The sequence below is a fragment of the Podarcis gaigeae genome (assembly GCF_964106915.1).
Source record: "Podarcis gaigeae genome assembly, chromosome: 3".
Lineage (NCBI taxonomy): Eukaryota > Metazoa > Chordata > Lepidosauria > Squamata > Lacertidae > Podarcis > Podarcis gaigeae.
This window is the reverse complement of record NC_139680.1, coordinates 43,238,891-43,263,059: the sequence shown is the minus strand read 5'-3', so window position 1 is coordinate 43,263,059 and position 24,169 is coordinate 43,238,891. Positions and strand designations below refer to the sequence as shown.

The window sequence follows — 24,169 nt, the reverse complement described above, 5'->3', positions numbered from 1 at the left end:
TGGCACCCCGCCAGGATCGCACTGCCGGGGGTGGTGCACTCCCCCTGCACTCCTCTTCCTCTGCCAGTGACTACAATTCCCATAATCCCTGACCATTGGCCATGCTTGCTAAGGCTAATGGGAGTTGGAGTCATTGCAATATCTGGAGGGCCACAGGATCCCTATTCCTATGCTACATTATCTAAGATAGTAATAATAATAATAATAATAATAATAATAATAATAATAATAATAATAATAATAATAATATTTTATAGTGGTGCCTCGCAAGACGAAATTCATCCGTTCCGTGATTTTCTTCGTCTAGCGGTTTTTTCGTCTTGCGAAGCAAGCCCATTGACAGCTTAGCAGATTAGCGCTATTAGCGGTCTAGCGGCTTTTAGCGATCAGCTGAGAAGCGGCTTATCAGCGGAACAGCTGATAAGCGGCTTAGAGCTTAGGGAAAGGGCAGAAAAAAGCAGAAAAAAACGCGGGAACTCGCAAGATTTTTTCGTCTTGCGAAGCAACCCATAGAGAAATTTGTTTAGCGAAGCGCCTCCAAAAACGGAAAACCCTTTCGTCTAGCGGGTTTTTCGTTTTGCGAGGCGTTCGTCTTGCGGGGCACCACTGTATTTATATCCCGCCCTCCCCAGCCAAAGCCAGGCTCAGAGCGGCTAACAACATTAAAACAGTACAAAGGTACAGCACAAACAACACTCTAAAATCATTCATTATAAAATTGATTCAAATCAAGCCACTGGCAACCATTGTGCCAGAGCTCCACGAAGATTGCCGAGGGAGGGAGTCTTGGGGAAGTAAAATTATGCCTTGTTTGAAGAAGTACTTCCTATTGTCTGTCCTGAACCTGCTGCCAATCCTACCACTGTTGATTCCAGAACAAAAGGTGTGGGCAGAGATGGGGGTGGGGGGATTATGTTTCTTTCCATGACATTCTTTCTTTCTTGTAAATAAATGTTTTTATGCCATCTTTTCTATAAATTAGAATAGTGACTTTAGTGTTCGGTTGTAGGAAGGGTATTCCCAATATATTGATTATTTCGGGCAGCAATCATATACATACTTACCTGTGAATAAGTCCCATTAAACTCAGTGGGATTTACTTATTTCTTTTAATGGGATTTACTTCTGAGTAGATATGCTTTGTTTGTTACTATGTTACACACACACACACACACACACACACAGAGAGAGAGAGAGAGAGAGTGAGTGGTACCTCAGTTTTCAAACGTCTATGTTGACAAACATTTTGGTTTTCAAATGCCGTAAACCCGTAAGTAAATGATTCGGTTTTCGAACACACCTTGGAAGTCGAACATGCCATGTGGCTTCCATATTGAGGCTTCCGTGTTGAGTTTTCGGTTTTTGAATGTTTCAGCAGATGAAATGTCTTCCAGAACAGATTACGTTCGAAAACTGACATATCTATCTCTGTGTGTGTGTGTGTGTGTTTGTTTTTATTGCCCTGTGATCTTCAAATGAAGGGTGGTATAGAAATTTAATAAATAAAAATAATAATGTAAAGGATTGGGCTGTTAGTTGCTCTTTTCTGTACTTTGCCCAGTTCTAACCAGAACTAAACACACTATTCCAAGTATGGATGTGCCATATGCTTATGTAATGACAGTATGTTACTTGTTTTATTCTCAGTCCCTTAGGATAATTCATTCCTTTCAGAGGGAAAAACATTTTAGGAACCTTGAAGGCCTATGTTTGGTTTTTAATTTGTTGGTTTTGTTTTTAATTTCCTTCTCATTTATATTTTCATTGTAAGTTGCCTTGACTTTATTTTATCACAGAAAAGTGGGAAGTAAATGTCTAAATAAACAAACAAAATCCTGAACATTTGTGCCAGTGTGTGAACCTCAAGGGTCACTGAACTGCTTGCATAACATTTTTGTGCCATTGCATTGATGTATTTGCTCTAACCTTTTATATGCTGGCTGTCAAATTGTATATAATCCACTGATATAAGTATATAATCCACTGATATAAGTTGGATGAACTTTCTCTACTAAAACAGTTAACATAAGGCATAAATAAATTCAGTAAATATGACAAAATCGTTCTTGTTTTAGGGTTTATAGCAAAATCTTGCACTCTAGAAATTAAAAACCCTAATTCTCACAAGTGGAGCTTCTATCAAGTAGACTAGTTTCTTCTTATATGTAAATGAATCCTGTTCAGTTTATAATTACCTAGAGATAGAGGTAGCACTGCTGATTTTATTATATAAACATTAACTTAAACACTAACTTCTGTGAGTATTCCAGGCTGACTAGAATGCAGCAGTTGGTATAGATGTTGTCAACCCTCTTTGGATAAAATCTTCTTTCCCTAAACAGCTGTTAAATACTTCGTTAATTAAGCAATCTGAATATTATTTTCTCTTTTTTTTTCTCCAGGTGAAACTTCCATTTCCTGTAGATCAAATCACGGATCTTCCAAGGAATGATTTCCAGATGATGATAAAGATGCACAAATTAACCTCAGAGCAATTGGAATTTATCCATGATGTTCGACGGCGCAGTAAAAACCGGATTGCAGCTCAGCGTTGCCGTAAGAGAAAACTGGACTGTATTCAGAATTTAGAATGTGAAATCCGCAAGTTGGTGAGTTTTACCTTTTTGTGTTTTAATTATTTTTGCATTCTGTGCCCTTCCTTGCTTCCACGATGCAGCCTGCTACTGACTTCATAAGGGTGCTAGGTTGTTTCCCTGCTTAGTGTTAGCAATCATGTGCCTTCACGTGATGGGATTCACGCCTACATGTATATTTAAATGCCACTTTTGTGCATCTTTTGGTCATGCCAAAGTGAAGAGAGGCATGTGCGTGAAGTTTGGTCACCATATTTTTTCCTTTCTCTCTGAAGCCCTAAACATTTCTTATCTGCCTTTGCCCCCTGGGCTACCTCAGCTACCTGTGCTCGTCCTTAGCACATATGGCCCAGCTGTTTTTGGAAAGTGAAGAAAGAGGTAGAAATTGCAATATATAAGATCAACAAGTTGCATGTTTCTTCCCCTGGCTGTTACAGACATTGGAAATGGACCTAACTAGAGCTCTGGGCTGCTCTACGTATTACATAGAATGAGGTTTCAGAGTGTGGTAAAATTTTGGATGTGTACCACACCTTATGGAGTGCAAATGGTAGAAAGTCCAATTTTTGAATGCTGCCTTTTAATAAGAAACTGTCTGCACTCTTCTCAGAGAGGGCTGTGCTATACTTTTCTCTCTGGTGTGCTACTTTACTGCATGAGGGGGAGGGATTTTTACATGGTTGTGCACTTCATAAAAATATGTCACGTGTGTGCAAATGCACACAAACCACTGCAGTCTGAAGCAGGAGTGTACAAACCTCCTAGTGCATGCCCTGAAAAATAATTGGGTCTTTGAGTGTACTATCAATTGTCTGAAGCCCTCTTCAAGCATTCTAGAAGGAATCCTCAAAGAGCCTGGTTCCTTCTACTGCCTTCTATCCCTTCACCCTGTCATTATCTGAGGAGAAATAACCTTATTTTGGGGGAAGGGGTTGAAGCAGCAAGAAGTCAAGGCCTACCCAGATGGAACGCCTCTCCTCCTTCCTGGCCAATATAAGCAGAACACATTAGCTGTATAGAGACTCTGCTAATGAATTCTTTTACTCTCCTCTTTGGGGTGTGAACAGAAATGAGGTTGGGACAGGGAGCCTACACTTAGCATGCAGTGCCCCTTTTTGATTTTATCTACAAGAATTCGAGCAGTGATCCTCACATGGTCAAGAAACTCTGCTTCAAATCTTCACTCCATCTCTAGTCGGAAGTTGTATAGTCCAGAGCTTTGCCACATCATTCTGTGTAATGTGTGAATTAGCTTTGCCTGGATTTATTTCTGAGTTCTAGAAGCCTGATACACCATACTTCTTAAAATTAAGAGCTTTCACTTCTCTCTCTCCCTCTCTCTCTCTCTCTCTCTCTCTCTCTCTCAGGTTTGTGAGAAGGAGAAACTTTTATCAGAAAGGAACCAATTGAAAGCATGCATGGGGGAGCTGTTAGATAATTTCTCCTGCCTTTCCCAAGAAGTGTGTAGGGATATGCAGAGCTCCGAACAGATCCAAGACCTGCACCGATACTGCCCTGTCCTCAGGCCTATGGATCTTCCAACAGCAACCAGTATCAACCCTTCGCCAGCCGGAGTAGAGCAAAATGTGGTGACATCTCAGTGTGTTGGGGAAGGCTTGCAGTGCTGTTCGGAGCAAAGCCCAGTGCAGCAACTAGGAGCTCACTGGCTACCTAACAACATTTCTGACAAATGCGCAGCGGCAAGAGTATTGGATGGAGCTGACCAAGGTACTTACTGCGAGCAGGAGCTCCCTCTCGAGCAGAATAACCAAACAGTGACAGTGGACTTCTGTCAGGAAATGACTGATAAATGTACAACAGATGAGCAACCTAGGAAGGAATACACCTAGTGGCTGTATACCTTTTTCACGCCATGCCTAGCAAGGTATTCTTCAGTCAGCCAGTGGCCACGTTCGTTTGTTGTTTAGATTGAAGAACATATTTGGTGCACACTACAGTGGTCTTAGCAGCAATACTGTTTTTAAGTATTCCCTCCTCTCTACAAGCGGGAGTTTAACTTCTTCACTATGGTGCTATCCCTTGCTCATGCAGGGGAACAAAACAGTGGCAACACTGTCTGTTTCTTTTTTATTGTTGTTGTTATTGTTGTTGTTGTTGTTGTATTTTAATTTCAATATTCAACAGGGATGGACATAACACCTCTGAGGACCCAAACGCAGCTTTTTTCTCAGTGGCCCATGTCACAAAACCCTAACTCAGGAATTTCCTCTGAATGTTCAATTTTTCATTGAAGACAGCTTCTTTACACATCAAAGTTTTATAACTAAACTGTACATACTATATATAGTATATATAAAAATATATATCCATATGCAAAAAAAATCCCTGCATGCCTCAATTTTTTCTCATGAAAACAACTGGAATTTTTTTCCCCGTTTCTATTGTATAAACAAATTCCAACATTCCTTTTTTTTTGTCAATGCTAGGTAGTAGTTTGTACCTGTTTTTAATATTTTCTCACCACCACTTAGGTTCACGGTTCAGCAATATCATTCAGTTTGTATTTTATTTATAAAGTTTAATGTTGGAAGCTGATTTGAAATTTTAATATACACAGTGTTTGTGGCACAGCTGTCTTTTATGTGCCCATTTGAGCAAAGTGGGTTTTATTTGAATCCTCTCACAATACTGTACAGCGATGGTCAACTTTGCCACTTGCACTGAGTTTTGGATCAAACCCCTTTTCATAAATGAAGTTGTGACTTCAGTATAACTCATATACTGTATTCTTTGCTTTTTTATTGTTATCTGTTAAGTAAAACAACATTTTTTATATAAAAAACAACAACACCACTCAGGAGATGATTATGTAGGGAAATAACAATCTTGCCAAATATGGAATTCACCCAATAGTGTGAATTGGGTATTTTCTGTATTCGTCTTTTTCTTCTTTCTTTTACTTCCCCAATTCAGATATTAAGTCGCTGCTTCTTCTTCTTTCTTTAAGAGGGATTTTCTATTTGTCAAGTATCGTTTGATACTTACAAAGACACCTTAAAAACTGTACAGTGGCCAGTGTATGTCACTGATATTGAGAACTATAGCTTAAGACACAGGCTGTTTACGTTGGTGAACATAGTTCCATGAGACTCAGTGAAGTTTGAATTAAGCTTCCCACTGCAATTCTTGCTTATTTATGTCGTACTAGTGCTGTTCATCCCTTCCAATAGTCCTATTGGCCTCAGTGTGTAATTCTGTTGTACACCATGTTATGCAGGTGTTAACAGCAGTGTTTCACTACACTATTTACACTGGCATTTGTTCAACTCTAACTCACCTCCACAAACGTATGAGAAACTGTCTACGTGAAAGGTTTCCAGGACTGGCCCTGTAATATAGAGATGTAGAGGCTTGCTTAGAGCAATCTCTACCCCAAAGTGCTAAAAAAGCATGCATTTCTGCAGTGATTCTGCAGTGATTGCCCATGTGTCAGAAATATTGTGCTGTCAGGTTCCCTCAGTTTGTATTATTTTTATCAGCACAAAGCAGCATCTGTCTCAGAGGAAACTTTGTTGGAGGACAAGTTTCAGAAGTACTGAAACTCAAGGAAATTCACAGAACTCCAGCTGACCTGACTCACATGGTGATTGTGCAAGGCAAGCTTCTTTCAGATGTAACATCTGCCCAACAAACACATGGAAACAACTCTTCAGGGAATGGGTGGGCACAATCCACCAGGACTTTGCCTACACCATTTTTATTGTGATTGATGGGAATTACTCAAGAGAGATGCTTTTGCATAACATCCAAAGATTTCAAGGAGTTTTTTTGTAGGATACTTTTTCCCTCATCACCTTATCCCTGATGGATTGTGTCCTCTGTTTTGTTTTGTTTTTAAAGTGACTTTCTATCTTGATTGTGCCAGGGTGCTTTGAGCTATATTTTATGATGGCATGTATGGTTTACAGATTGGTACTGTTCACCTTTTCTGTGGGTAAAACCATATTGAGCCACCCCATGTGATTCAAACAGGCTTTTTTCCCTATTAACTATGACAATATGTTTCTCAGTGCTAATGTTTACACTAAGCGGTATGGCACTCAGTAAATCTGCATTGTTTTTCTAAAGGATGAATTGACACCCTCTTTTTTATCAGCTTATGCAGACAGCTTGCCAGTCCTGTTTCTTCTCTGTACTCCAAATTTACTGCAACCTACCTGCCAACCAGGAGGCGTATCCATTGCATGTGCCACATTTATTTACTAGGAAGGGAGGGATGTTCTTATGTAGGTTGGAACTGCTATGTTTTTAAATATATAAATTAAGTATTAACCATTTCTGTAAAACAAACAAAAACTTACTCTAATTATTCATCTATTTATATATGTCATAAGGATGCTAGTTCAAGCTGTAGGATGTTTTGGCGCAGGGGTGAGAAAGTCCTTGACTCGCTTTGTAGCTATTTAATTATATTGGAAGCTTGCAACAATTCTGTGTGCAGAAAACAGAAGCTCTTTAGGGGGTTAGGGGATATGCAACTATGAGGGGATTGACTTGTAATCAGTTGACATTGCAGAGCCCTTCTGTGCTTTGCAAAGAAATCTTAACTTCTGTGAGATGGACAGTGATGGAAGCTAGATTTTTTTTAAAGCTACATGTGAATTGCATTACGGCTTTAAAGCCAGGTTTTTGCATTTGAGATTTTGTTGTTGTAATTGTTCAGTCGACAGTATTGTTCAAATGTTTGTTTTTTTCTGTTGCCTTCTTTATTTTTAAGTGACCTCCAGCTAGTTGTGGTTTATATGGGTATTCAACCAAGTCTGAGCTAGCTTTCTGACATGAAGATTTGCTATCACACCAACTCACGTGCAACTGGTACTTTTGACCTCATTCCAGTGGTTTAAATGCAATTGACAGAACATATTGTTCCACAGCTATTGTATTGACCTGGCTCTCTCATTGGTGCTGGGCCTCTCTCTACCTTTTTCTTCCGTTTTCTTTTCTTGGAGAAACTGATTTTTTAAAGTCCACTGCTCAGATAAGTCTATCGTTTCAAGCTTTTTAGGTTGAGTTTAGCTTTTGACCATTTACAAATGACTGATATGTATATTTTTCTTCATTGGACTATATATATATTGTGTATGGTTCTTCAGAACTACATGTGGCTCTTGGGTTAATGTCAAGAGAGACATGTAGGAGAATTAGCTTCAGAACTGGACACGAAGCGACACATTTGAATAAATAACTGACGACCAAACTTCTATTGGAAAATAAATAAGTAGGCATTGCTGAACAATGCAGAAGGAGAAAATACCTTCGATTGATAAAAAATTCATAAAGGAATTAATAGGTTTGTCTCAGTTTGACATTTTGTGCTAGATGGAAACTGCTTTTGCACTGATACAAAGAGCATGTAAGGAGTATGCATTTAGCTTTGTCCAGTCTGCAACTAGTCCTCCTTTTTATTTGCCTTTGCTATACTTTGTATTGCCAGAAAACCTCATTTCATTTAGGCTTTTTCTGCTTTTGTCAGGTGAGTATTACACTATGTAATATATTTGTTTCTCTGCGTTATCTTGGGGGTGCCTTGAATACAACTGAAGTTCATTGCAACCTGATTCTGGAACAAAAGAGCTAGTTTAAAAGGAAAAAAAAGACTCAATCAAGTTACCAAGACATCCCCATATTTATATTCTAGACCTAACATATGACGACTCAGGCGTCAGAGTTTGATGCTGCAGTATAAAACTGTTATTTTATATATTGTGCAAGTAAATTATTCAATGTCTTTCTAAGGATATATGCTGCTTTAAAGATGCACTATTTTATTTTATTTTTTTGGATCTAATCCATGTATTTTTGTTCCCAAGGAAGTAAAAAAAAAAAAAAAAATCATTGGATACACAAACCACTGTGATTAGTATTTACAACTGCTGTCTCTTTTAAAAAAAATAGTGTGGGCGTTGGATAAAACTTAGTGTAACAGATTCAGCTGCTGATAATATGGTGGTTAAGGGTTACATTCAACTCATGTCCAAGCTTTTAATTTCAAAAGCTTTAATAAACCCAACATACTTTGATAAACCCAACATACTTATATAGGCAGGTTTTTTAAGAAAAAGAAAGAAAAACATTCAGCCTTTTTTTCACCCCTGACAGGAGTTCTGAACACTGTGGTATTCAGCAGGTGTGGATTTTCTCGTCAGTGCATTGCTGTGATGAGAAAAGCTACATCTGTGGAATTTCAGTTTTCCTCAGAGCTCTTAAAACAAAAATGAATTCTTCCCTAGATGAAATATGGTAAGCATTGTGACAAACTGCTATATGTTTGGGGTTTTTTAAGTTTGTATGCCAGAGTCAGAATAATTCTAAAATAAAGAGACCTCCAGAGCCTTTAATCTCATTCCACCATTTATCTTCATGGGTGTCTTTTAAAAATAAATAAAAATAATACATGTAGGTTTAGCCAATGAAGCTAGAGTGTTCCTTGAGCATCTGGCCTAATGGGTAGTATTGATAAGCCTATGCAAGCCTCACCAACCCAGCTCAAACCAATGACTCCAAGAGGTAGTCTTCACACACAAATAATAAGGTTTTATGTTTATTTATCCCCTTATTTTTGTTACATCAGCTTAATTGTGTACCTGTTTTAAAATTCTATTTAGAGAAGGTGGATAGGGACAAAAAAAATTTAAAAAGGATTTGATGTAGCCTAAGGGAAACCTTGCTAAAAATGTGGTAGCTAATTTCTATCTCCAGTATAAAATCAGTGTGTGTACTTTTGCTTGTTTATACTATGTATATTTATAATATTTGAATTATTTCAAGACTCAGGCATCAAATGATGCTGCAGAATAGAGTTGTACATGTACATATGTTAAGTCCATTCAAACAATTTTATGTATATTAAAATCTATAGTTTGGTGGATTGTAGACTACTAATAAATTATTATAATTTTCTCTGGAAGTTAGAATGTCATTGCTTGCCATGTAAAAGAATTACAGTATTTTCCTACACTCCACCAATATTATATATTTAAAAAAACACCATTAAAACTAGTGATATGTGTTTGTTTTTAAATTATAATACTCATATGGTTCTACCATTGTGATGGAAACCACTTTTCTGGTGGAGCGTTAATTATTCAAATTCCCTTCTCAAACTTAAAAGAAAATTTTTATGACTGGTTTAAATACCTTTTATTGTTGGACATGTCATTAACTCTATTACAACATCAGCTCTATTATAGAAGTCCAGTTTACATACAAGTTTAGACACCTATGCAGTGTGGTAATTGATATGTACATTTGTGCAGCATGTTTGCTTCCTTTTTGATAGAACTTATTCTTGGCTAAGTGTGCATAGGACTGCAACCTTTGGAATTGAAAAGCTTAAGCAGTTTGGTCAGAAATTGACTTTTTTCATTGCTCAGAGTTTGAAATGTGACTCAGTTTCTCATTCTAGAATTAGTTATCCATTGATTTGAAGGAATTTTGAGTCAGAAACTCAGCCTAGGATTTCCCATAGCCCTCTGTCTTAATAGGTCAGTTCAGATTTGGAGAGCCATCCTGAGTATCTAATCGGGATTTCCCCACCCACCCCACTTAACCATAGAACTGTGTGTTGTTTTGAAAGCAAGTTTAAGCTCTTACATTTGCAATGTCACAAAAAAAGATGATGTGTGCTTCAGAAACTTGTATATTTACTACTTGTGATATGACTGAATATATCTGGATCCCTCCAATCAGAAATTATGCTAAACACTTTGGAGATCTTTGGATGCTTGATTTTTGCCATTCAATTCAAGGGTCAACTTTTTATTTCAAGGGTGGAGACCACCCCAAGTTTGTTCCAGAACCAGTGGGATACAAGTGCACCTCTACTATATGCCTTACAAACTTCAGAGGCCATATTCAAAACAGGGTTTTTATCAGTGTATGCAAGGGGATGCAATCCCTCTTCTCTTCCTCCCCAGGTCAGACAGTATGGACAGTTTTCACACATATCTACCTGTATAATCCTCTGTACCTCTCATAACTGGTCAATGACTGTAACAAGTTGCATCAGGTGTTTTTCTATATACTTTTTACACAGATTCTATGCGATTAATGTAACTTAATTCAATGCATCATTTTATTGTACTAGTTCTTAAGCTTGTCTATTATTTTTTTTCTAGGTGACTGTGGTTTCTTGTGATTTATATTGTATAAATGAAATGGCTGTTGATGCTTATTCCTTGTTACTAAGAATTTTTACCTTTTTGGAGAGAAAAAACAGCATTGCTATGAACTAATAAATTTAAGACTTCATTTACTCATTGTAAATACAGTATCGTGCAAAGAAAAAGAAAACCCTTTCCATTCATTTGAATTGATAGTGTTAACTGAATTTTGTCTAGACACCATTTCTGTTGATGAAATAAAGACATATCATTACGTATTGTAGATCTCTGCCTCTGAATTTAATGTTACGTTCATTGAAAAGCAAGCAAATCTGAAAGGTGGCTAAGGCAGCAGTCCTAACCCCGTTTACCTGGGAGTAAGCCCCAGTAAATTCAATAGAAATTACTTCTGGGGTATATAGGGTGTTAGGGGAGGCATAGTTCCATTGGTGGAGGAATGCGTTGTGCTCCTTCTGTGGTAGTTTGTCTTCCTTTGATCCTCACCCTGCACTTAGCTCTTACCTGTGACTTCACCCCCGGAGGCATACCCCATTGTCTCTCAAGACAAATGGATGCCAGCAACAACTTCTGAATAGACATGGTCACGATTGTGCTGTTAGATACCAGATCTTAAATAAACTGCAAGACTACATCTAAATGTAGCATTATGTAGGGATTAGGCATTCTGCCATTGTCCATACTGGCTCACTGTTGGTCTTCATTTGCACTTCAGGTAGCAAGATCGGTGTAGGTGCCACAGGCTTTTATCATGGGCAGAATTCACCTTTGCATGATCTTAGCTTACTTTTAAGGTGAATTTTAATGGAATCACACATTCATGTTCAGCCCTCAGTGGCGTGCAACAAATGAGCTGCCTCTGTTATAAAGCATTGTATCCAAGGTCATGTGAGCTACTATGAAGGTTCTGTCTGAGCCTTTGATGAGCGTTTTCTCACATGGGGGTCTTCTTAACATTCATAAAGCAATATACATATGTGAGCCACCTTCAGGTAGCTTAAATGCATTTAGAGAGTTGTTCACATGGACTTATTTCAGGAATATTTGGACTGCTCGGCTTTGAAATACTGAGTTGCGCATGTCATTATTACTTTGGCATTGTATATATTATTTAAGATCTCATGTAATAGAATGTGTTGACATGCTGTACATTATTGTCAATTAGGTTTTGTAAACTAAATACAGAGTTGTTTACTGTAGTTTGTGATTTATCTTGCTGTATTCCTTGGGCATGGTATCTTTTAGAAAAATCTCCATTTACTAGTAAAGAAAACGCTAAAAGCTTGTGAAAAACATGGAAGTGGGTCTTCCCCACCATGTCTTTCCTTATCCTTTAGTTAATGTTTCCTATTCAACCTAACATTTAAGTGTGCAGCTTGAAGCAATTGTGCATTCTTGAGGAGGGTTGATTGGAGCACCATTATAACTGGAACAGAAGAAGAAACTCACTTGTTCCATATTGCAGTTGCCTGTTTGAACGTTTATCTATTGTGGTTTCTAGGGCTGGTTTTTTCTTTCTGTCCCAAAGGGGTAAGGGTTGGTTTTTACTTTGTATGCTTTTTGTGTTTGAGTGAGACTGAAAAGATGGAATGGATTTCATAAAGAGAGTGTGTGCTGTATGAGAAAAAGAAATCAATGAAGAAAGAAAGAAAGAAAGAAAGAAAGAAAGAAAGAAAGAAAGAAAGAACTATTAAATTTGTATCAGAAACGCTTTTCACACAGGATATAGCAATGAGGGCCTCTTGAGTTAGTTAAAAGCACTGAAGTGACCGTTGGGAGTTGTGCATCCCTGTTGTGAACTCGATAATCTTTCCCTTGCTGCCACACATAGCTGGAAACAGTCTGGCCTATTCATTTTTGACCTTGCAGTTATTCCCTACCATTTTTTGAATCTATTATCCCCTCCATTAAGTCTATCTGTGTGCTCAGACATCTCTGCCCTATTTAAGAACAAGAGGAGAGAGAGAAAACACCCAGATAATGAACAGTTTCCCCTTCAGGACTGGTATCTTTTCTACGGCAAGGCTACCCTTACTTCCTATGTGCTATATAGGGCAGGAACAGCAGTAGTCAGAAAGAGACGTTATTATTCTTTTGTTGTTAAAAACCCAACCTTTCCATAAGCAGCAGCAAGTAGAACTGTCTGGACAAAGACAATGTAGAAACAGTTTAAGTTGTTGTTTCAGTCCCCTTTTATGCTAAAGGAATAAAACAGGGGTAGGCTATGTCATGTTTTGTTTTTTTAAAAAAGCTTTCAGCCCGTGTTTATTAACATTTGGAGAAACAGGCAAGTAACAAGGTAATGCTGACAATTCCTTCAAGATCATAAGATTCAGCGTGCCAAAGGTCTGGGGAGGGAGGTAGCTGTGCATCTTCGAGATGGATTCAGACTTCTTTGTTAACCTGCAGCATTGAACTAAAAACTTACTGCATGCTGCTTTCATCTTTTATTCATTGATTCCTGGGGCGTACAGAGGTGGGCAGGGAAGAGAGCCTTTCAGAAAGCAGTCTTGTCTGCCAATCCCACCCTTACAGATGTTTTGTATCTCAACAGCCTTGAAGTTTTGTACCGGGGCTCCTGCTGGATAGCTATGTGGCAGTCCTACAAATCAAGATGCGTATCTCCCCCATAGTCTTCTCCTAGGAACAAAATAATGCTGTTTTGTAGCAGCTGGGCACCCTAAACAGCTCCTAGTTGCTGCACATGAGAGGAAATGGGAGCGTTTTGAAAGAGGCTTTTGGATCACACGTGCGGCTGCCAAGATGCATGTGTCAGTCAGAAATAACAGATTCCATATCCATAGCTGTCCACCTTGAAGCAGCATATTTGCTAGGGTCTAGGAGGAAGGGAGAGAACTGCTTTTAACCTTCATATTTCAGGTTTCGGGATTTGCTGCTGTGCTTTGGTAGTGCTGCTAAGCAAGCATTATTTTTTCATGATAGATGATAGTTCTAGTAGCACATTCTGAAAGAGAAAAGAGAAAGAAACTGACTTGGCTTGTAGAAGAAGAAAGAAGGTTCAGTGAAATATTCATTCTCAATAGATTTGTAGATTATTTTAGTTTTAATTTACCTGTTTTGCTTACAGTTTAGCGAAGGAGTGACAAATCTGTTTCCCTCTGGATGTTCCCATCATCTCAAACCATTGGTTATGCTGAGACTGATGGGAGCTAGAGTCCAACAATATACTGAGGGATGCAGGTCAGCCACACCACCTCAGTGCTTCATCTTAAAAGCACAACAACCACTCTGCTGGATTAAACCAAGGTCAGCCTAGTCCAGTCACAAGCAGTACTTCTGTCCTGCTGTTTGGCCCCCAACAAATACTTTCCAGTCATCTATTGCCTCAGAATATGAGAGTGGTGGAGAAGCTGTAGCCCTCCAGATCATAGGTAGGCAAACTAAGGCCCGGGGGCCAGATACAGCCCAATCGCCTTCTAAATCCGGCCCGCGGAGGTTCAGGAATCAGCGTATTTTTACATGAGTAGAATGTGTGCTTTTATTTAAAATGTATCTCTGGGTTATTTGTGGGGCATAGGAATTTGTTCATTTCCCCCCCCCAGAAATCTAGTCCGGCCCCCCCACAAGGTCTGAGGGACAGTGGATCGGCTCCCTGCTGGAAAAGTTTGCTGACCCCTGCTCCAGAAGATGTGGAAGTGGTGGCGCATCAGCTGCTGCTACCATCGCAAAATGGTTAAGGATCATGGGGGTTGTGGTTCAACAGTGCCTTGGGGCAGGGGATGCAAATGGTTTCACATTCCTGATATAACAGATCTGTCCTCCATGAATTTATAGGATCCCTTTAAAAAGCGATCTAAGCTAGTGGCCATTTCTGAATTTGTGTCAAAGTACTTCCCTCAATCTCTTGTCACTCAGGGTGTTTCTGAGTAGCAGGACAAGACTAGCCTTGCTCTGTCTGCCCCATTCTCTAAGCAACAAAGCCACATTTCAGTTGCTGTGCTGGTCAATGCTGCTGCTTCAACCAATCCAACAAATGGAGCTGTACATGTCATGGCTTTTAACAATTCAATTGGGAGAGGAAAATCAATTGCCCAGGACTTCTTGGGTCCTGTTCAACCACATAGACACTTGTTGCCTAAACAGCAGAGCTCAGTCAACAGCTGAACAGCATAGTAAGTAGTAAAAGGTAAAGGTAAAGGTACCCCTGCCCGTACGGGCCAGTCTTGACAGACTCTGGGGTTGTGCGCCCATCTCACTTAAGAGGCCAGGGGCCAGCGCTGTCCGGAGACACTTCCGGGTCACGTGGCCAGCGTGACATCGCTGCTCTGGCGAGCCAGAGCCGCACACGGAAACGCCGTTTACCTTCCCGCTGGTAAGCGGTCCCTATTTATCTACTTGCACCCGGGGGTGCTTCCGAACTGCTAGGTTGGCAGGCGCTGGGACCGAACGACGGGAGCGCACCCTGCCGCAGGGATTCGAACCGCCGACCTTTCGATCGGCAAGTCCTAGGCGCTGAGGCTTTAACCCACAGCGCCACCTGCGTCCCCAGTAAGTAGTGCAAACAAATAATATTTTCTCAGAAATATAAGAATGTAGCAGCCCACAAGGCCCAATATCCAATCTCTGAAAGTGAGCCATCTTACTTGTTTAAGATGTCCTGTCACAGTGGAAGCATCTGCTAGTGTGAGTTCCCCCTTACATCTGAACTTGGAGCTCTGATTAATTTAAACTACAGATGCCTTCCAGCTGTTGTTGGACTACAACTACCCATCATCTGACCCTGACCATCAGACATGCTGGCTGGGTGGCGTGAGCCAGGTTTGAACCTGGTTTGTTTCATTAAACCATTTAAATATATATATATTTATAAAACACACTTTGATAGAAAAACAACAAGGTGGCGTGCAGTGTGGAAACATAAGCTACTATAATAGCATATCAATAAAACTGGTTAGTTAAAAACAACAAAATCAAGTTCCAAAGGCCCGTCTGAACAGTACAGGTTTCAACATCTAAAAGGAAGCAAAGATGTCCTGAGGGACTTCCATTGGCAAGGAGTTTCTCAGGGTAGGGGCTGCAACACTGAAAGCTTGGTGCCTGGGAAAGTCTGACCAAACCTGACAGGCATGAAGGGCTACCCAAATTCCCCCTTGGCAGTGGAATATTTAAGGAACCAAGTGGTTTTTAAGGTACTTTAGGCCCTAGTTCTGTAGGGCTTTGTGAACTAACACAATAACCTTGAACCTGGTCCAGCAGCAAGCTGGCAACCTGTGCGGCTCTCTCAGCAAGAGTAACATGTAGCTTTCTCCCATGAGCAGTCTGGCCGCTGGAAGTTACAGCTTCCAGACCAGAAACAAGGGCAGCCCCACATAAAGCATCTTTATAGTAAACAGTTTTGAGGGTAGGAATGAGATGGGCAGCTAAAGCTCTGACCCACCCCATTGTCAGTGCAGAGGTAGAAAGGGAGCCTAGAGCAGGGGTGGAGCACCTGTAGCCTACTAGATCAGGTGTGAGGAACCATTAGGTACCCCTGCCCGTACGGGCCAGTCTTGCCAGACTCTAGGGTTGTGCGCTCATCTCACTTTCTAGGCTGGGAGCCAGCACTGTCTGCAGACACTTCCGGGTCACGTGGCCAGTGTGACAAGCTGCATCTGGCGAGCCAGTGCAGCACACGGAACGCCATTTACCTTCCCGCTGGTAAGCAGTCCCTATTTATCTACTTACACCCGGAGGTGCTTTCGAACTGCTAGGTTGGCAGGCGCTGGGACCGAATGACGGGAGCGCACCCCGTCGCGGGGATTCGAACCGCCGACCATGTGATTGGCAAGTCCTAGGCACTGAGGTTTTACCCACAGCGCCACCCACGTCCCTTTTGAGGAACCATTAGCCCTCCAGATTTTTCTAGATATTCATAGATATGTTGATGAACTACGATTCCCATTGGCCCTTTGGCATTATTGCCATAGAACATTCATGCTGAGGCTGGGAATTTGGAGGATCATAGGTTCCCCCACACCTGCTCTAGATCCTGGCCATGCTGGCTGGGGCTGATGGGAGTTGAATATGGGTAGGGCATAAGTTTCCTGTCTATGATGTAGAGGGAGTAGTGCCTATGGTCATGGAACATGCAGGCAGTCTAATGAATGTGTGGTGAGCCATGACCTCTTGTCCTCTTTCTGGGTTCTGTCCAGGCATTTAAAGTGAAACTCACAAAGTACCACATGGCAGCCACATAAGAACCTCTCAGGTAGCATCGCCTAACTATGCGGCAGATGAGCCTTTGCTTCTTAGGAAAACAAGTGTTATCGTACACTGAGCCTTTCTCTGAATTGGAATGGTTGCAGGACCGTGGTAATGCTTAGCTCAAACTACCAGCTGGAAGCAATTACCAGCCAAAATTGGTATGGAGGCAGAATCCTGACAATTGAACAGGTTAGAAGAAGGCAAGCCTGCATCACCGCATGATAAGAGACCAGTCTCAATTAATTCTTGTTTAGCTCATAAAGGAGCAGAAAATCTCTGCTTGGAAATGCACCCACACTCATATTTTATTACTGTACAATTTCTAACTGCATAGGTCACATTCACTTGATATGACTGTAAAGGTCACTCAGCTGATTGATCTGCATGGTGTCTACATAACATTTGTGGCATCATGGCTTGGGGAGGAATTCTGAGATACATACATACCCTTGATCACATTCACCTGCTGGGATAATGGACCCTCCTGTCCCCTAGAGGGTGTGCACACACAAGACGGGTCACTGTGAGCAGGACACAATGGAAGCCATGTATATAGCAGAGGGACTAAGAGGTTTCAAGCCTCAGAATGCTTTGTTAGACCAGTGTTATGATACCCATATCAAAGGTTGGAGCTGAGTCCAAGAGGTCTTTGGCTTATCTCAGACCACCTTGTGAGTTTATAGCTGATCTGTGGTTTGATGGCACATCCTCATAACTGCTGAAAAATAGAGTTTAAAATCCTACTCAGCTGTGGAGATAATGTACCCTTCATGGTGCCCTTAACCTCAGTTCCCAAACTGAAAAATAGGGTAAAGTATGCTTCAAGGAGGATTCAGGGAAATACTGTTTACCGTTTGTTCATGTGTGGAACACAACAAGTCTTTACATTAATATTTACATTGATAGCAGTGGCAACACTATTTGATTGTATGCACCTCCCCCATTCCCAACCCCCCCCCCATAAGATTCATAGTGTCTGATGCCTTTCATTTTGTTTTGTTTTTAAAATGCCTTTCTGCTGCAACAGTTATATTTCTCAAAGACTTAACTTGGTATAAAAGAACTCAAAATGATTTTCCGCTCTATTTGATCACAATTCTGAACGAACCAGTAAAGCCCAAGACCTAAGCTAGCGCTATGCTAAGGAGCAATAACTCACACTAGCAGGGTATAGAAGGAAGGCCGCTTGGGTCTACTTGCCATTGACATTCTGCGTCCCATTGCGGAAGGAAGTGGTGGTGTGTTCGGAAGACTGCTATCATCTCTGTGTTTGGCATCTGAGCCAGAACCATTCCGCGATTCTGAGGTGTCTGAGTCTGTGTCCAGCTGGCTTTCTGACAACACCCTGGACAAAAAGCTAGACTTGCGGTTCTGATGACGCCCGCTGTCTGGAGAGTCACAGCGATCAGTTCCTAAGTCCTTGCAGCTGAGTGCCCGGCTATGCTTTCGAAGAATGCCTTGAGGGCTGTCCATATGACTGGAGATAATGCAAGGTTTAGGACCATGTTGAGGATTCTTGGAATGTTCTAGAGGATGCTGTTCATTCTTTCGATAGCTGTTGGTGCCCTGCTGTGATGGCTTCTGGACATCTTCACTGCTGGAAGACTCATTCTGTTGTTGATAGTCATGCCGCTGACCCATGAGATTTTGGAGGTGCCTGGGGAGCTGTCGGTGGTGCTGATCACACTCATTAGGATGTTCTAGATGTCTGCAGAGGTGGTGGAGTTGACCCTGGTGCTGATTTGGCCTGCTTCTCTGGTTGCTGCACCATTGTTGTTCTGCGTTTATTGGGTTCTGGTTTTGTTCAGCAGGTGTGAATCCTTCCTCAGGAGCCAAGTAAGCTGGCAGCCCAACTTGCTGGTCTGGCATAAATTTAAAACTGCCTTGGGGAGACAAGTTAGACATGATGCAAATCTGCTGTATCACTGAATTTTTTTTGGAAAAGTTAATGTCATTATCAGTAGCTACAAGCTCCTCCTTGAGTGTCCCACAAAGGGTCTTTTTAATCTTCTTTACCCCCAAGTGGACAATCTCTAAAACATTCAGAAAGAGAGAAACTGCTGCAATACTGTGCATGAAAACCATGAAGATAGTTTTCTCTGTTGGTCTAGATACAAAACAATCCACAGTGTTAGGACATGGTGGGCGAGTGCATTTATAAAGTGGATACATTTGAAACCCATATAAAAGATACTGACCCACCATAAAACCCACTTCTAAGACTGACCGGGTCAGGATATGCAGGATGTAGGTCCACAGCAAGGCCCCTTGCAAGGGTGCCTTGTTTACTTTCTTTTGTTCTTCCAACTTCCTCAGTTCCCTCTCTATTCTCCTGTGTTCTTCCAATATAAGCTCGATCTCTTCCAGCTGTGCTTTGAGGTGAGCTTTCTTCCGCTGCCTCTCTTTCTCAAGGGCCCGGAGTCTGTAAAGGGCATGACCCATATAAACGAGGGAAGGAGATGAAACAAAGATTACCTGTAGCACCCAGTAACGGATCAGGGAGATGGGAAAAGCTTTGTCATAGCAGATATTGCTGCAGCCAGGCTGCTCTGTGTTGCAAATGAACTCTGCTTGCTCATCATCCCAGACATCTTCAGCTGCAACACCAAGAACTAGCATTCGAAATATGAAAAGGATGGTGAGCCAGATTTTGCCCACTATGGTAGAATGGATGTGTACTTCTTCTAGAATGCTGCCCAGCAAGTTCCAGTCCCCCATAGTCATGGGTTCATCCCTGAAACAAATAGCAATGCAGTGTTAAATGATGAAATACCAAACTACAGTTCGGTTCTATGGGCATTGGCGCTTGATCACATTTTTATCTAAAATTGTTCCTAATTCCTTTTGACACAGCTGGCACTGACTGAAATAGGATGATCGAATGAGATTTGCTGTGTTTACTGTTGTGAGTTGGGAACCCTATGGCCCACCATATATTGCTGAACTATAACATTCCTGATCATTGACCATGCTGACTGGGACTGAAGGGAGTTGAATAACATTTGGATAGCTACAAGTCCCCATCCACCAACCTAAAGGATCCTCTTGGGCATTACTATTTATTGCATTATTTTCTTTCTTATGCGATCTTCACCGTTGAAGACCTTCAGGCTTCAAATAATAATAGGAACAGCTAGTCTCTCTCTCTCCCTCTCTCCCTCTGCCTTTCCCTGTCACCTGGTTTTCTAAACTCAGACAAATTCAACCCCATCTCAAAATATCAATAAAAAGTTGCATCTGGTAGACTGAATGTTTGAGGGGTGCCACCTATCAGCTGAGAATTTTGGAGATGAATAAAGAACGTAAGAACAAACCTGACTGGTTTGACTAAAGATGCATATAGCCCCACATTCTTTATCAAATTGCTTTTGGGTTTGTTTGTTTGTTTGTTTGTTTGTTTGTTTGTTTGTTTGTGAAAGCTTACAAGCAGGGCATGAAGGTAACAGGCATCAACTGTTGCCTATCCCCGGCACCTATTGCCAACAGGTATGCTGCCCTATGTATCAGGTTCTATCCTGGTTTCACAAATTTGCCTAATCCCACTTTAAAGACACCTAAAGCAGGGATGGGGAACCTGTGGCTTTCCAGATGTTGGACTCCAGCTGCCATCATCCCCAGACACTATTGCCAATAGTAAGGGATTATGGGACTTGTAGTCCTGCAAAGTCTGAATGGCCCACTGGTCCCCTATAGCTCATCTAAACTAATGCCCATATACCCATTCTGTGGTAGCAAATTGTTTAAGTTATACACCATAGTTATACACTATAGCTATACACATAGTGCATAGATGCTGGACCACCTGTGCTCATAAGCAGGCCACCATTCCCCACCCACAAAATAGCCACACAAATGCCTATACACACCCTTTCCTTTGATTCTAACTTAAGTTTCAACCAGGAACATAATTATAAACACATAAGATCCCAATGAGACTTCCTTGTTAAGAAATGCTGTGACGGACAGATGTAAAATCTGTTCTACCTGCTGCAACTTTTCAGTTACCTTCCTTTTTCCTCATGGTTTTAGCACCCATCTGGTTTATATAATCAGGTGCAAAGTTTAGATTAGAAAAATGGATAAGGGGAAAAAATGGAAATATTATTTAAACATGGCAAAATCGTAACAGAAGCTAAGCAGTCATTTAAAAACCAAATAATAAAAATAAGAACTATGTAATCACCTGCATATATTTGCCTTTGAAATAAGTTCAGATATTATTTGGCTGCTTACCTTAATAGTAATTCTCTTGCTCATAAGCCTCTTCAAGTATTATAAACATATCAGACCCTGAAAATGAGTATACAGCCAGAAAGCATCATTTAGAAACTTAGTTTTTCCTTTTCCTTTTTTTTAGAGCAAACTCTTAAGACAGTTTACGGTTGACACGGTGACTAGAATTCATAGTTCTGTAGCTGACAGAATAAACGAATCCGAAGTACGCAGGCAGAGTTTGATCGACTGGCTGACAAGAGGACAGTGCCTTCAGCCAGAATTATCCTGCAATTATTTTAGTCCTACCAAATCACCCCCAAGGCTTCACACATACTTCGTTACTCTGTAAGGCCACTGCTAATTTCGTTTGAACCCAAATATGTTAGCCTTTATTGCTGAGCCAACTGGTAAATGAGTTTATTTTTTAAAATGAACAAACAGCCTCTTCACACGGATCTGGCTTCTTACGTTTTCTTTACATTCCATTAGTTTTCATGAGAATCAATGCCTGGTGATCAATCGGTCATGTCCGATTTCATAGTCTATTGCCTAGTGGGACAGACGGGTTAGAACAGCACTCAAGGGGAGGGGTTGAATGAGACACCAGAATAAACTGGGTTTAAAATTTGCTATGAGGAATCGAATTTCACGGATGTTGTGTTTCGTTTTGGTTGGCATTGCTATAGCATTTATGCTTATATGGCCTTCATCTCCTTTCCTCTTCTACAATGGAAGGCAAACATCTGGCTGAGCTGGCTTAAAGACAGACGTTATGTGTATTTTAATGAATTGAATAGAAAGATTACAAATCATGGGGACATGGAGAGAGTTTGTGTGTGAACTTAACAGAGCTTACTTAACTTATATTTTTAGTTGTTATTCTGTTAATTTTGTTCTATAAATTATAAGTGCCATATTGATTTGGTAATCATATGTCTTTTGCTGTGGTTTTGTGTGTTGTTTTTTTAATTGCTGCTTTTAAGATGTTTTATACTATAGATTGCAATTGTTTTATTGTAATTGCCTTCTCGGTAGTTGAGTCCACCCTGTGGAATGCCCTCCTGTCAGATGTAAAGGAAATAAACATCTATCCGTCTTTTAGAAGACATCTGAAGGCAGCCCTGTATAGGGAAGCTTTTAATGTTTGGTGTTTTACTGTGGTTTTATAGTTTGTTGGAAGCCGCCCAGTGGCTGGGGCAATCCAATCAGATGGGCGGCATATGCAATTATTATTATTATTATTAGTAGTAGTAGTAACAGCAGTTAATTTTTTAATGATTTTTCTGTATCTGTGGTGTTCCATTACATTTTATTCTCTTAACTGTTATTTATTGTTTGTAAGCCCCTTCGGGATTTATTTGAATGAAAAGCAGCATAGAAATACGATAAATCAAAGAAAACTGTAATAAGCACTTTTGTGTTTTCCCCACTCCAATCCCAAAGTCTCCTCATTCTGTGCAACAATATTAATTAATGAAAAGGAGCAGGGCTATGAAGTCAGCTATGTTAATTGTGTGGCCATTTATTGTATGACATGAAGCAGAAAGAGAAAGCATATTGAAGTCTTCTGCTTGTGGAATTGCTGTTTGTATAACTATAGCCTTAGGTACTTGGCAACCTCTGCCTATGATGGCCATAGGATTCCAGTTAACCCTCCATTCACTTCAACAGTGTTTGCAGCTGCATAATATTTTGAGGATCCGCTCTATGTCTGATTGCAATTCAATGAGGTTTAGGGAAAAGAGAGATATGAATACTCACTTCTGGTACAGTCTCGAATGACTTCCTGGGATTATTCTAGATAAGCAGGCTGTAGATTAAACTTCATCTCCATAAATTATTATCTGACAATGAGAAGCTACTGGAGCCCTTAAACCCATCTGCAGCACTGAAGACTAACAGACTTATAGCGGCATAAGATTTCATTGACTAGAGCGCTTTGTCAGATGAAGTATCCTCCTTCGTTGGTAAATATACACACACAGCTTAACTACACATGCAATATATGTCTGTCACCTGTAACATGTTGAGGTCTTTTTTAAAAAAAGTATGGTCGGGAGGGGAACTGAGTTTTGAATTGGATTTTGGGGAAGTGTAACCCTTTCCTTGCTCACTGTGATTCTGACACAAAATGGCAACAGGGAGGAAAAGGTGATCGAATTGGAAGCTCAAAACATCTGGAGGGCACCAGGGTTGGCAAAGGCTAGCCTAAAATGAATAGAATTGTTTGTTGCTAAATTCTACTTCATCAATTTCACACCGGAGTTTCCCTTTGAAGTGCTGTCACTGAGGTACAGCAATTTTAAGAAATGATGTCTTCTGAGAGAGAGAAAAAACCGTTTCCCCACAGGTTTTTTAATGTTGCAGTTTTCAACATCACCATTCACCAGTTCTTAAACCACGTAACTTTATTTTGGCGCTTGATGATTGAATAACTACTTCTGTGGTAAATGACAATTCTTGGTGGAAATATGTATAATACTTGAAGTAACCACCGACTGTCCTTCACAAAGAGAACCTGATGCCACTTACGTGTTCTCTAAATCAGTGTTTCCCAACCTTGTGCCTCCAGATGTTTTTGGCCTACAACTCCCATCATCCCTAGCTAGCAAGACCAGTGGTCAGGGATGATGGGAGTTGTAGGCCAAAAACATCTGGAGGCACAAGGTTGGGAAACACTGCTCTAAATAGAGCTGGTTAGATTAAGAAAGCAAGGTACACTGGAAAAAAATCACAAATGAAGCACCATGCACACATATTTATCCATTATTTACCTGGTCTAGTATAGTAGCTAGGAGATAGGAAATCCCAGCCTTTGCCATTAACTCATCAAATGGGCTTAGCCATGCCACTATCTCCCTGCCTCAATACACCATATGGCAATACAAATTAGGCAGCCGTGCGCACATGCTGGACACGGGTTCTCTCTGATGAAGGCCCATTTTCTGCATGTGAGACCTAGCAGAGGCGAATATTGATGAAGACTGCTCTCGCTAGATCAGAGAACCCTCTTTC

General features: G+C 40.7%; 2 protein-coding genes across 9 annotated transcripts in view; one reads left to right on the top strand and one right to left on the bottom strand.

Annotated features, from left to right (window-relative positions):
* The window catches only part of BACH2 (BTB domain and CNC homolog 2), a 236,990-nt gene extending 225,990 nt beyond the window's left edge, over positions 1-11,000 (top strand). For all 7 annotated transcript variants that reach the window (XM_083730226.1, XM_083730222.1, XM_083730225.1 and 4 more), the window contains 2 exons: positions 2,403-2,609; positions 3,962-11,000. In XM_083730226.1, the coding sequence (XP_083586352.1) occupies positions 2,403-2,609; positions 3,962-4,444 (690 nt within the window). In that variant the 3' untranslated portion in view covers positions 4,445-11,000. The remainder of the gene's footprint in view (positions 1-2,402; positions 2,610-3,961) is intronic.
* Positions 11,001-12,977: 1,977 nt separating this feature from the next.
* On the bottom strand, positions 12,978-24,050 carry GJA10 (gap junction protein alpha 10). 2 transcript variants are annotated; one of them, XM_083730468.1, is made up of 3 exons: positions 21,173-22,094; positions 18,140-19,673; positions 12,978-13,700 (listed from the first exon to the last, which is right to left on the bottom strand). In XM_083730468.1, the coding sequence occupies exons 2-3, from the start codon at positions 19,661-19,663 to the stop codon at positions 13,662-13,664; spliced, it is 1,563 nt and encodes a 520-aa protein (XP_083586594.1). In that variant the 5' UTR covers positions 19,664-19,673; positions 21,173-22,094; the 3' UTR covers positions 12,978-13,661. The 2 variants fall into 2 exon arrangements, with proteins under 2 accessions (XP_083586594.1, XP_083586593.1); XM_083730467.1 differs by lacking the exon at positions 12,978-13,700 and adding an exon at positions 23,929-24,050 and having other exon boundaries at positions 17,824-19,673; positions 21,173-21,229.
* Positions 24,051-24,169: the final 119 nt, after the last annotated feature.